A 12,103-nucleotide genomic window follows, 5' to 3' on the forward strand; every position below is an offset into this window, starting at 1 on the left:
TGGTTGGGGCATTTATTTACCAGGTGATGGGACTCCTGAAGAATAACTTGATGAGGATTTGCGCCTGTGGGACTTGAATACAGATAGTACTTAGAACTTGCCTGCTCGATTTGACTGGTCAATCATAGGCTGTACTATTCTTCTTCTGGCATTAATAAACCTGAAACAGAATACAAAGAATAGCAGTCCTTTCATCAGCTCGCTCTGCGTTCTGAGAACACCTCTGCTTGAAAACCGACGCGATCTCAGCGCAGCGCGGGAATGCGTTTTGTTTTGCGTCTCTTTCTTAAAGAGCAGAATTTCATTTTCAGGGATTCTCATCCGAGAGCTCCGGGTTGGTGCCTGGTACTGCGCTTATGTGGCCAGCCACACAGCGCTGGGTTTGCCGGCGGGCTCGGAACGAGCAAACATGAAGGAAAACTTGTGTTAAAAGACAACTGTTTCTTTAACTTCTCAGGGTAGCTCCTCCGAACCTGGTTAAAGTTCACAGGCTGCGAGAGGGCTTTTTTTTTGTGTGTGTGTGTGTGTGTTTTTTTTCCCCCTCCATCACAGGGATTCAGCTCCCCTTGCAGCTGGCCATAAATGAGGACCAGGCTTTGCCACACCGTGCTTTCACAAGGTATTGTTAGGTCAGCAGAGCCATCAATTAGGTTGTCTGAAGTTTTATCACCAGCGCAGCAGCAATAAGGGCCGGCCCAGAAAGGCTCCTGCTCCTCCGCAGCTCCTGCCGCCGCCGCCCGTAAAGCGCGGGGTCGCCGCGAGGTCAGTGCCGGCCGGGGGCGACCTCTGCGGCCGCGCAGGGCATCCCGCGCCCGGCCGTAAAGCCAGGCACCTCGCGCTCGTTAGCGGCCGCGGCCCCGGTACATGTGGTTGGGATTAGGCCCAAAATAACTTTTTTTTTCTTTTTTTTTTTTTTTTTGCCTTCTCCCTCCAACCAGGCCCTGCGCTGGGTGCTGGGGCTTGTGAGAGCTGGGGAAGGAGGTTAGCGGGCTGAGGAGCCTGGCTTTAATTTTGCCGGTAATCCAAAAATAAGTACTTGCATATTTCTTGTTAGCTTAATGCGTGGCAACCCGCGTCAGGCGCGTTAATTTCACCGAAATAATTTTCGAGCTCAGTGTTGTTTTTTGTTTTTTGTTTCGTTGGGTTTTTTTTTGCACCGCAGCGGGGCAGTTCTCCATCACTCACGGCCACGCTTGTTTTTGTCCCCCTTTGTGTTGGAGAACACTCCGAGCTCCGCGCAGTTTTGTGTGCTGTTCCATAGCGCAGGTTTTGTGTGCTGTTCCTCAGCCCGGGCTTTGGGCCGGTGACCCTTAAGGAGCGCTAATGAAGGCGAATACTAGTGTTTAATCCTCTTCAGAAATACTAACATGCCCATCATCCAAAACAGCCTCCAATAATTGCCGTTGGGCCCGATCCAAGGCCCCGCCAAGTCTTTCAGTTAGGAGCTGAAAACTAAGTTCATCTGCTCATTTAGCAAATTGCTGGCCTTTCTATAGCATCAACTCCGTGAGCCCTTTTGTTGCGTTCCCTCCCGCCTCCCCCGCGAAATTCCCTCGCAGATAATAAAGGATGGAACACCTTCGAATTGCAGCTCCTGTAATCACAGTTGTGGAAATTTCATTAGACAGATGCATAAATGCTACAAGTAACACTAAAGGGCTCTTTTGCATCTCTCTGTTTACATCCTAAAGACATTCTTTATTCTTTAAGAAAAGTATAATTCAGTTGTCAGAAATGTCATCCTGCCTCAGAATTACTCATGACTTCAGGTATTAAAATAAAAACTCAGATGCAGTCGACGCACTTGTTTATTCCCTTCTGACTGCAGCACAGGGAAGGCATTTCTTGCCTTTGCGCTGTGATTTCTAGATGCGTTTCTGTCCTCAAAGACAAAGGTCTCCAACAGAACTTAATTTGCTTAGCTGCTTTCCAGTAATGTTACGTGCTGACCAAATGGAGGCTGACCTGAACCCTCTCTAGCCAGCATGCCTTTTATCAGCTAAAGTTAAGGCCAATAGAGATTAACAGGAAAGCCTGATAAGACTGTTTTCTCTTCTCCTATGAGCTTCTAATGGTGTATACAGATGGCAAGGTTTTAAAGAATGGAATGAACGCTTATTTAGGCCTGTAAAAAATCACAGACAACAGGCACTCCCCCTCCCCCTCCCGGCCTTTCGTCTTACTAACCCGTTTTCTTCAATCAGGCCACTCTTCAGGGAAACCAAATTGCTTTTTTTCTTTTTTTTTTTTATTATTATTTAAACCCCAACTACTTTTATTATTTACATCTGGTGGTCCCCTTATTTATGTCCCTTTCCACTTCCCTGCAAGCACACCCTTACTCACAGGGCTGCGAAGCATTATGGGCCTTGGCTCTCAGCGGGAGAACTCGACACTGTCTTCAAACAAATAATTAAGGGGAAGGTTAAAGGTTCACCCAGAGGTCATATCTTTGGATACTCCTCAGAAAGTTTACATTAGTAAGAAATGGGTGCCCTCTGAAGTGTTTTTTCAATGGGTTTGCACAACAAAGCAGAACATTAAGAAAATTTGAAGTCCTGAAAGGTTTCAGGTGACAACCGGGGTTGCGAGAGTACACATTTGGATACTCCACTCTGGTCTTGCCTATTTTACAGCTGCCAGAGCATTAGCCTTTTGGATACTGAAATATTGAAAATATTGGCTATTGAAAAATCTTGTCCAACCATTCACATCCTAAAGAACTTGTCCTTACTTTATTCCACTGATATGAATAATGCCAACTTTTCTGTGTGAACTCTATCGACAATTCACTAGTTGTTTTGGAAGGGCAAATTAATGCCCCAGGAGTGAGTTCACCAATCAGTCAAAAAAAAAATAAACATAAAAAATAAAAAAGGGTTAAAAATTATCACGTCTGTCCAGCATTTTTTTCCATAAATAAACAAACAAAAAAAAACCCCACAATTTTGTTTCAATTTCTGATTTAATTTTATCTCTATTTTTTTCTTCTGTGCATGCCTATAACTGCAGGTTGTTATAGACCTCTAGACCAACAACATGTGAAGATAAGGTACTTTGTCATATTCTCAGATATAGAAGCACAGGAGCTTTAGGCATCCAGTTCATTTTGAAGTTCCTTTCCTATGATTCCTTTGAAAAATCCTGGCCAGTGAGGGTGTCAGTTATACCCAGCAATGGGTATGTCTGAAAAACCACACTTGGAATTATTTATACTGGCAAAATTGCAGGTGGAAAACAGATATATATTTCAGGTCAAACTAAAAATTGGATCCAGTATCTCAACAGTAGCTACATCAGGTAACACATCAGCACAATTGGCAGACAAGGGCACAGAATGCTGTATTTGTGGATTATTAGGTGTCCTTTACACTGCCCTATAAATATGCACAGTGCATAATAGAGACATAAAAGCCACAGTCCCTGCCCTAGTCTTTATTTTCTTTTTTTTCTTTTTTTTTTTCTTTTTCTTTCTCCTTATTCTGAGGGCTTTTTGCATCTCTGAGGGAGCAATCTCTAGAGCCAAAGTAAAGGAAAATACAGCTTTCTGCACAGCACTTCAATTTGTGCATTGCAGAAATACTGTGATGTTATTTTGGCACAAATGTCTTCAAAAGGCACTAAAAGACAGGTGAAAAAAAATAAAGAGAACACCAGTGCCACTATTTCCAGCATTACTTGGAACCCTATAAAAGAAGAATTCACAGCTCTGCTCCTGACACTAATTGCCTGCCTTGTACATACCCTTCACCCAGAGGCCAAAGATTGAATGGCCTGAAAAGATGAGTAAAATCTGTCAACAAGACACAGATTTCTTTGTTACACTTCTGTTAATAGTAATTCCTATTACTTGGATGATAGCAGCAGTGAGAGAACCCAATGAAGCTCAGTCGTACTTCACCCCACACTGTACACACTGTCCAAGAGAACTCACATTCTGAACAGATTTCTAGGCAAAGCCTGGGGGAGAGGAGACGCCTTCTCCGTTTGCAAAGGGGAACTGAGACAGACGGAGATTAAGTGACAAGGCCAAAGTCATACAAGAGATCTTTGGCAGAGCCACACTCCCAACATAGATTTCCTCAGTCCTCTTTCAGCGCTCAGTACAATCTGCTATCCATATGCTATCTTTCCTTTGTTCCCCCAGATTAGCAGTCAGGCACACTGGCAGGGGAGTGCAGGGAGAGCTCACATTGCCACCGTTTGTGCCTTACCTGCTGTGTAGATAAAGAGGGGTCATCAGCCTCCAGGGCTGTGAGTCCATACCTTCACAAACTCTACATTCATGCGGTGCTTGGTCCTCATTCCAGAATGATAAATGACGTGTGTAATGTTGAGAAATACATGTCATTGACATAGTACGTTTAATGAAAATCTCACTTCCAGCATTTTGAAAGTGACAGATTACAAACCCCACTTATTCAAACAACAGCCACTTGAAATGAAAGAAGTTTTTTTTTTTTTGCATCTTGTATTTTTTTAATTGCTACCTAAAGCAGCCACATTTATTTTCTATAGCCAAAGTCTGTCTTTCTCACACAAGGAGTTACGGTAACTTCAGCGGGACAATTTATGAAAGCACAGCCAACAAGATTTGGCTCGAAATGCTCAACAATATGGAATTTTGAAAGAAGCAACTTCAGTTTTATCTAATTCTATCACAAAAAACAGTAGTGCAGTAAAGGTACACCAGTGAATATGCAGGGTAGTCTGGTGATTTGGTAGCCCTAGTCCTAATTGGTTCCTACCACTGCTAATTAGCATGACAATATAATCAAAATATATGCATTTAATTGCATCTCTTCAAATAGAGATTTGGTTTCCTTTGTCCAAAATAAACATGTATTTTTTATTTTACAAGAAGTTCCATAATTAATCTTTATATATTTATCATATCTATCATAACTCAAGTCATATCAAATGATGTTAAATTCACATTTACATAATATATTTCACTTCTACAATAAGTAAGATCCAGATAAAATTGCAGAGAAACATGTCTGCAAGCGCAAAAGAGAGTAAACAGCAAATAGAGATCTCTTAGTCTGCTTGTTCATGTCTGGCACATTCAAAAGCAATTTTGTCATTGTTTCCACTGTCTTTTTTTGTACATACTGTGTGTTTCTAGATACAAGAACCTCTCCTTAGCTGAATCTGTGTAAGATTAGTTCTTAAAGTGAACTATTAGTGGCTGTACTGATTGGTAATCAGAATTAGAAACATCTCTACGTCTATCATGGAAAATGCACTTTAAGGATGTAGAGTCACAGCGATTTAGTTTCAGAAGGACAAACGGCATGAAAGCTTGGAAATTATAATTCATCTCCTAGTTGAGGTCTAACAGGAACTCAAGCAGAGAGTGGTATCTAATTCCAGCTGCCTGTCTACACATCTCATAGCTTCTGTGAGATGAACTGGTACAAAACTTAACTAGTACTCCACAGCAGAGTAGATTGCTTTGTATGAGAAAATGAGGGACAGCATGGACTACAAAGTACAACGCAAAACTTGCTGTATCTGTCCTCAATCTGAATTTTCACTTAATACATCCATCCCGGAAAATAAGGTGTTAAAATATTGCACTTATTTAACACATCAGCCACCACAAAAATGGGTTCTCCACTCTTTATGTGAAAAACAGAGACTGAAACAAATCTGTGAGATAGATTCAGTGATAGTTCTCTAAAAGGATTAATGACAAGGAAAGTTTTTCTTTAATTTAGATTTTAGCTCAAGAAGACATTTCTGCCCATTCTCTTGAAAAGAATACAAATACTGAGTGAACACTGTCACAGACCTAGACATAAATGCAAGAAAAGTAACAGCAACAACAAAAACAACAATAATGTAGGGTCCAACTTTTTCTGTCATCTGAAAATGAAGTCTAATTTAAAAAATTTTTAGGTTCCCAGAGAAACAGTCTAACGAGATTTTTCAAAACTGCTAAATCTAGATGCAAAGCTGACTCATTAAACTTAGGTAAATTGAAGTCAAGCTCGATGGAGTTTGTGCACCTGCTTTGGTGTTTTGCTGAGTAAGAGCTTAAAATGCATCGTAAGAAATAATACAGATGTTTTTACCTTTGCTGGGAAAATAAATCTTTGCCAAAAAATGATATTTCAGTACTCAAACTGTGAACATGTGAGCGTTTAGCCCAAGAGCATACTACAGTGATCCCTGTTGCCCAAGCGTACCCTAATTTGGAAGGGAAAATGAGCAATGAAATATTATATTTAAGTCACAAAAAATGTTTTGATAAGTAATCTAGAAACTTACTTCTTTCCCATTCTGAAAGAACAACCTCGTAAGTCTGGAGGAGTTCAGAGCAGACTAAAAGAATGCATTAGAGAAAAACTGATTTGCAGAAACACTTTTACCAATACATCCAACCTTTGTAGCAGTTTTTGTCTGTCACCCACATTTTTATCTGAGCAAGTTAAATCTAGTTATCTTAGTTTATTTAACTTCTCCCTCCAATATGTGTTCTAAACTGACAGAATTAGGTTTAGGTGTTCTTTTGTATGTGTATGTCTAAGAAGGGTTGAATTGTTTATGCTTCACTGAATCTATGCCGCACCTGGTTACCAACACATATTTGCAGCATTCCTTACAGGAGAGTTAAAAAAGCTGACTTAGTCACCTGGAAATGAGCCACCTAAATGAGGCTTCCTTAAGTCCTGAATATTAAGAAATGGAGCCACTTCCATGACTGGTTTCATAGGAAGAGGGTAGAACAGGCAGCTTCATTCCCTGACAAGGTTTCACATCGTTTTGAGTAGCCTTGTTAGAGCAGGGGGCTTGTAGGCTGCTTAAACTGACTTTCTTAAGCTAATTTTGGTATCTCACATCTCTCATAGGTGTGATTCAGCGGACCTAAGTCAGCATTCACATTTGGTGGAAGAAGGGCTGTAGAAAATGACAGCAAGCATCTAAGCTGCATGCCAACAGCCCAAGGCAGGCACTAACAGCCCCTGATACGTATGCCACATCTTGTATCTTTGTGTTGGATCTTCCAAAAATACGTTATGGCACCAGGAACTGCCAATTGTTGAAAACCACTATTTGCCCATCCTGTACCCGTGAGACTGTCTAAAAAAACACAGAAGTTTAAACAGTGTCCTTTGTATTTACATTCCATGTTTTTGAGTCATCATGTCACATTTTTAAACTGCTTTCCTCAGCAACAGAATCTAGAAACTTACTTGGAAAGAGCTGAGGCCTTGAGTTAACATGAAACAACTTGAGCCTTGCGATAAAATCATGAGAATTGGCAACCAGGCACCTATTCACCTCAGAGAAAGTATGTGTCTTTAAACATGTAACTCTTGGTTACCAGGCTGCCTTTTCGAAGCATAGGAAAATGATTTGGTTTCTGCCAAAGCCCTAGTGCATTTCACACTGAAACACACACCCTGAGCAGCCATGCTTGCGTATACCCTTGGCCTTGGGCCTGCTCACAGGGCCATGCTGGTCTCTGCCCCAGGCTGCCCTGACAGGGAACCATCACCTCACTGCTACTATCGCATTCCCACAGTGGGGTGCAGCCAGGGCTGCCAGGGATTGTGCTGCCCTGGTCAGTGGGTATGCCAAGGCGGGAGGTGAGTCTGGTAGGTGAGGGTAATGAAGGACTATGCCATACGCACATGCAGAATCATAGAATGACTCAGGTTGGAAGGGACCCCAAGGATCATCAAGTTCCAACCTCCCTGCCGCAGGCAGGGCCACCAGCCTCCTGAAAATGACAAAGGAAAGGCATGCAAGCTTTCTGAAAACCTCGACTTAGGTGGAAATGCCCCTTAGATTTCTGGCTAGGAACAAGGACCGCTCAGAGAGTGTGGCTGCAAATGAAGCCACGCAGCAGCCTGGCAGGCCCTCATTTCCTAGGCAATGCTGACTGCTCTTCCAGAGTGCCATCAAATTATTCATATTATTTATCATGCATCATAAAATGATCTTTTAAAGATACTTGAAAGGAAGGGAGGAGACAAACAGACATACTTCCTTAGCTATTCATATCTTACAGATAAAATGCAAAGTCAATAGACATAAGCTGTAGTATGTAACCTCATCCTGTACTTGATTTATTGCAGATGGGAATCAACTAGAAACTGAATTGCTTTGAATTTTTTACTACTGACATTAAAATTCCAAGTTTGTATACATACATCTTATGGAGATGCTAAATACAATTTTAGCTAATTTGGTACGTGCTTTGATTTGCTGGTAGGTAGATGTCCACGTTAAAGGTAGATAACAGACTTCCTATAAAATCTTAAGGAACTCATGCATTTAAAGATATGTTAGTTCATCACATTAAACTCATAGGTTTTCAAAACAGATGACGGCTCAGCAGGCTTGAAAACATAATCAGATTGTCCAGCTTCCTAAATGAGAGTTGAGTTCTCTCATTTTAGGCAACTTATTCAAAAATAAACATGTAGCTCTGAAATACCACATTGAAGTAACTTATGCATCTTTTTAACTATTTCATACTGAGCTTTTTAGCCGGGTGTAAATTGACCTTAAAAGGAGGATTGTCAACAAATTTAACATCTGTTTAACTTCCCTGATGAAATTATATTAAGGCGTTAATTCTGCTTCTTTTCAGTGGAAACTACCTAAGTAGCAACTTGCCAAAAATGCATAAAGGTGTTTAGCAATTACGAACTGGCTATGTGTGAAGAGATCAAGGTGCACTTACATGTCCTGTGCTACGGATATTTCTGATTAGCTTGTCACCTACTCTGAAGAAGATGTAGCCCAACTCTCCTATACTATATAACAGGCCAGCTGTTAGCTGTCTGTCAAGCACCTAAAGTGGACAAGTAGTCCAGGAGCAAAAATGTCACTCCTTTGATCTGGCAAGGAGCAGCTGCTGATTTATAGAGTAGGACTTTGTTCTTCCGTTCTATTTTACTTTCTTTCCTAAGGCAGAACCACAAAATCCAGCAGAAAAAAAAAAGTGCCGTTCTCTGCAACATCAACAAGCTCTGACAACTGCAACAGGGTTTTTCTTGGCCCTAACAAAGCTCTCAGGCATCTCCTTTGACGCTCACCTTTTTTTTTCCTTCTTCTTTTTGCAATGCGGTAGTTATTGTTTAATTCAGCTTCTGTAAATGGAATGGACTGTGGCCAGCAAGCCTGGGGCATAAACACACCTGTATGAAAGAAGCCTTATTGTAGCAACCATCTACAACCAACCTGCACATGCACTACCAGATCGTGAGTTCAGAAGGAATGTTCCATTTTCCCTGACAGTAAATTTTGCCTTAAGATAACACTTTTTTTTGTACCCACTGTCCTGTCTTGACCATGAAACTCATACACTTTTTCATTGTTATTAAAATCCGATGGAATAGAAGTATGTATTTTTCTACCTGTCAACCAGTGGACCTAAGGAAATTTTATTTAAAGAGCCCATTTTCAAAAAACCACTGCCAAAATAGATTTATAGAAACACAATGCTGAAAGTTTGAGAACTGCTGATCCTGAAGATGCCTGCGCCATTTCAGAGGAAATGATTCAGTCATTGTCATCTCCGGCTTACACTGTTTAGGGCTCTCCTCAGAAAACATTTCAGAAAACAAGTATGGAGTAAGAAATAGGATTCAGTGCAACTAATTGGACTGTGACACCACAGCCCAGATTAAATACTCTCTGCAGTTGTTTTAGACTCAGAAGGTGCTGAACAGATTCTGTCATATGATCAGTAACTATGGAGGTACTATATTCCTGCCTCACCTGCTGGAACAGTAAGGCAGTTGCCTCTGTCACAGCTGCCCCTTTATTTCCCTTCACATCTGCTTTCAACTTTATTAACTGAAAAAAGGGATTTATAGGCCACGAGAAAAGGCTGCAGTATAATGTTGTTGAGCAGGAGAGCAGTATCTTATGTGCTTATAGATCAGGAACTGAACAACACAGCAAGCTGTGTATTTGACCCTTGTATGTGTCTGCACGCATGTTGTACTTAGCTTCTTAATAATTTAAGTTTAAAAACAGGCACAAAAGGTTTTAGGAAAAAAGATGGGAAGAGTCGAGGGAGGTGGGGGTGACATCATGACTACAAGGTCTTTTGCATATATGTTAGCTTGTGGAAATAAATAAGAACTATTACAGCCAAGCCCCTAAGGGAGGCAGGAAAATGATGATGTACAGGATAGTATAAAATGATATATTAAAAACTGAGCTGTCAGTGGAACAATAGAATATTAAGCAAAAGTCCATAATAATTGGCAGATATTTAGCTGTAGACATCTTTCTCTGGTTGGTGGGTACTAAAGAATACGTGAGAGGAAAGAGAACTAGTTATGTAATTAGAAGTCATGGGCATAAATAATACACTATGTATAAACAACCCCCCCTTCCCCTCGTGTTATAGCTCTTCTTCAGATACACCTAATCATCTCTCAGTAAGCCACACTTACTTGCTGATATCGCTTGTGTTTTGGTCTTCACACTGTTTGGTTACAGGAGATTCTGCTTATGTTCATTTTCTTTTTCTCTTTAAATACAGAATCATGTTCATTTTTTTTTTCCCTTTGATTATTCCAGTACTGGTGGCAATACTTTCATCAAACCAGAGGGTCCAATGGCTTAGTAGCTAAAGATGCATCAGCACCACAGACACTGTGACACTGCAGCCTGCCATGTTATGGAACCCTTGCTCCACAGCGGCTGAAGATTTGTTAGAAATATGGGATGGCTATATTGTTTAAGTGTGCTAAAATGAAGAGGCAATTGTACAGAGGCTCTCAGTGTCATTCTAGTGAAGAATTTACTCTGTTTTATCTCATCCTGTGTTCTCTAAACCACACAGTAATCTTCAAACATTTTTGAGAGTTTGTTACTGTACTAATGTGTTTCACGTACTCCTGTGTCTTCATTACTGTAAGCCAGACTGGTTTGAATCATGGAACCTAAAAATTAAATAACCTCTGTGGAGCCGTTTGCTCTTCCTGTCACTCTGCATCCCAGGCTCCAGTACTTTCAGACCAGTGCTTCATCTCCCTCAGGGCTTAGCTCTTGCTCCCCAGACTACCTTGCTGGCTTACCAGAGATAATTGCAAAGTACAGCTGGCAAGTCAGCGATAAAGCTTGCTGGTGCTCTGCAGGGGTCCTAGATGGCCAGATACGCTGTGATTGAGGACGTATATATGAATGTTGCACCATCTCTCTTCTCTATGCAGTTTTCATCCTTCTGAACAAGATAAAGACTAAAACTAGGAAGATTTGTGTTTTCTGAAGCACTTGGAAGGTTGGCCTCTGATTTCAGTACTCGGTTTAGGGGCCGAGCAAAGCATAGGAGGTACCTGTGCTGGAGTGCACCATATTTAGGTTGTTGAGTTCCTAAGCTAAAGAGGGTGCTATTAATTTTTTTTTCCCTTTCATTTCTTAAAGGATGGGTAGACGCAGAAGTACCTCTTAATGTTTCACTTCTTCATGTGAAAGCTAAATGATACCAGAAAGATAAACTTCAGACTAAGCACATATTTTTTCAATGAAAATTAGCCAGATCAGTAGAGTATTCCACTATCCCATATTTTGCATACAATATCTATTATGAAATGAAGCTCAATCTATATAATCTAATATTTATCTTTCTTTATGAGAACAGTTTGGAAACTGTGTGCGATCTTTCATAATGTTAATAACTGGTTGCTGATGGATTTCACTATTAACTCTGACTGTTCTGACTGGTTGGGTGTTGAGGCTTAATTTTCAGTAGAATTTCACTAATTGTTCCTGCACTGCGTAGGGGTGAAGGCATCTTAGAATATGTGTATAAACCTGCATTTGAGCCCATAAAATTGGTAATTGCAGGGCCGTATCCAACAGTGCTGATCACTTCAGCCTGATCTAATAAAGCACTCAGATGTATGAGGAAAATCTTCAAATTAACCAAGTCCTGCTATCAAAATGATAATTGGCCCTGTAGAGGCCATCTTCAAGTTCAAGTTTAGAATTAGATAGCAATATTGGCCAAAGGGTATTGATACTTTGGTACCTAAATTGTAGGTGATCTGTTATCAAGGAAATTCATCTCTGGTTAGATGTTCCAGGAATCACCAGAAGATGGACTTATATACCTACCATTTAAAAC

General features: G+C 40.8%; 1 protein-coding gene across 7 annotated transcripts in view; it reads right to left on the minus strand.

The window, feature by feature from the left end:
* Positions 1-12,103, minus strand: part of MEIS2 (Meis homeobox 2) — a 170,274-nt gene that overhangs the window by 6,539 nt on the left and 151,632 nt on the right. For 6 of the 7 annotated variants that reach the window (XM_065754227.1, XM_065754236.1, XM_065754171.1 and 3 more), the window contains one exon: positions 102-160. In XM_065754227.1, the coding sequence (XP_065610299.1) occupies positions 102-160 (59 nt within the window). Of the gene's footprint in view, positions 1-101; positions 161-8,986; positions 9,159-12,103 lie in introns of those variants that run through there. The other variant, XM_065754207.1, reaches the window with a different exon arrangement.

This window comes from Cyrtonyx montezumae, unplaced genomic scaffold, assembly GCF_038088225.1.
Source record: "Cyrtonyx montezumae isolate F1298 unplaced genomic scaffold, pur_monq_1.0 scaffold_10, whole genome shotgun sequence".
Classification (NCBI taxonomy): Eukaryota; Metazoa; Chordata; class Aves; order Galliformes; family Odontophoridae; genus Cyrtonyx; species Cyrtonyx montezumae.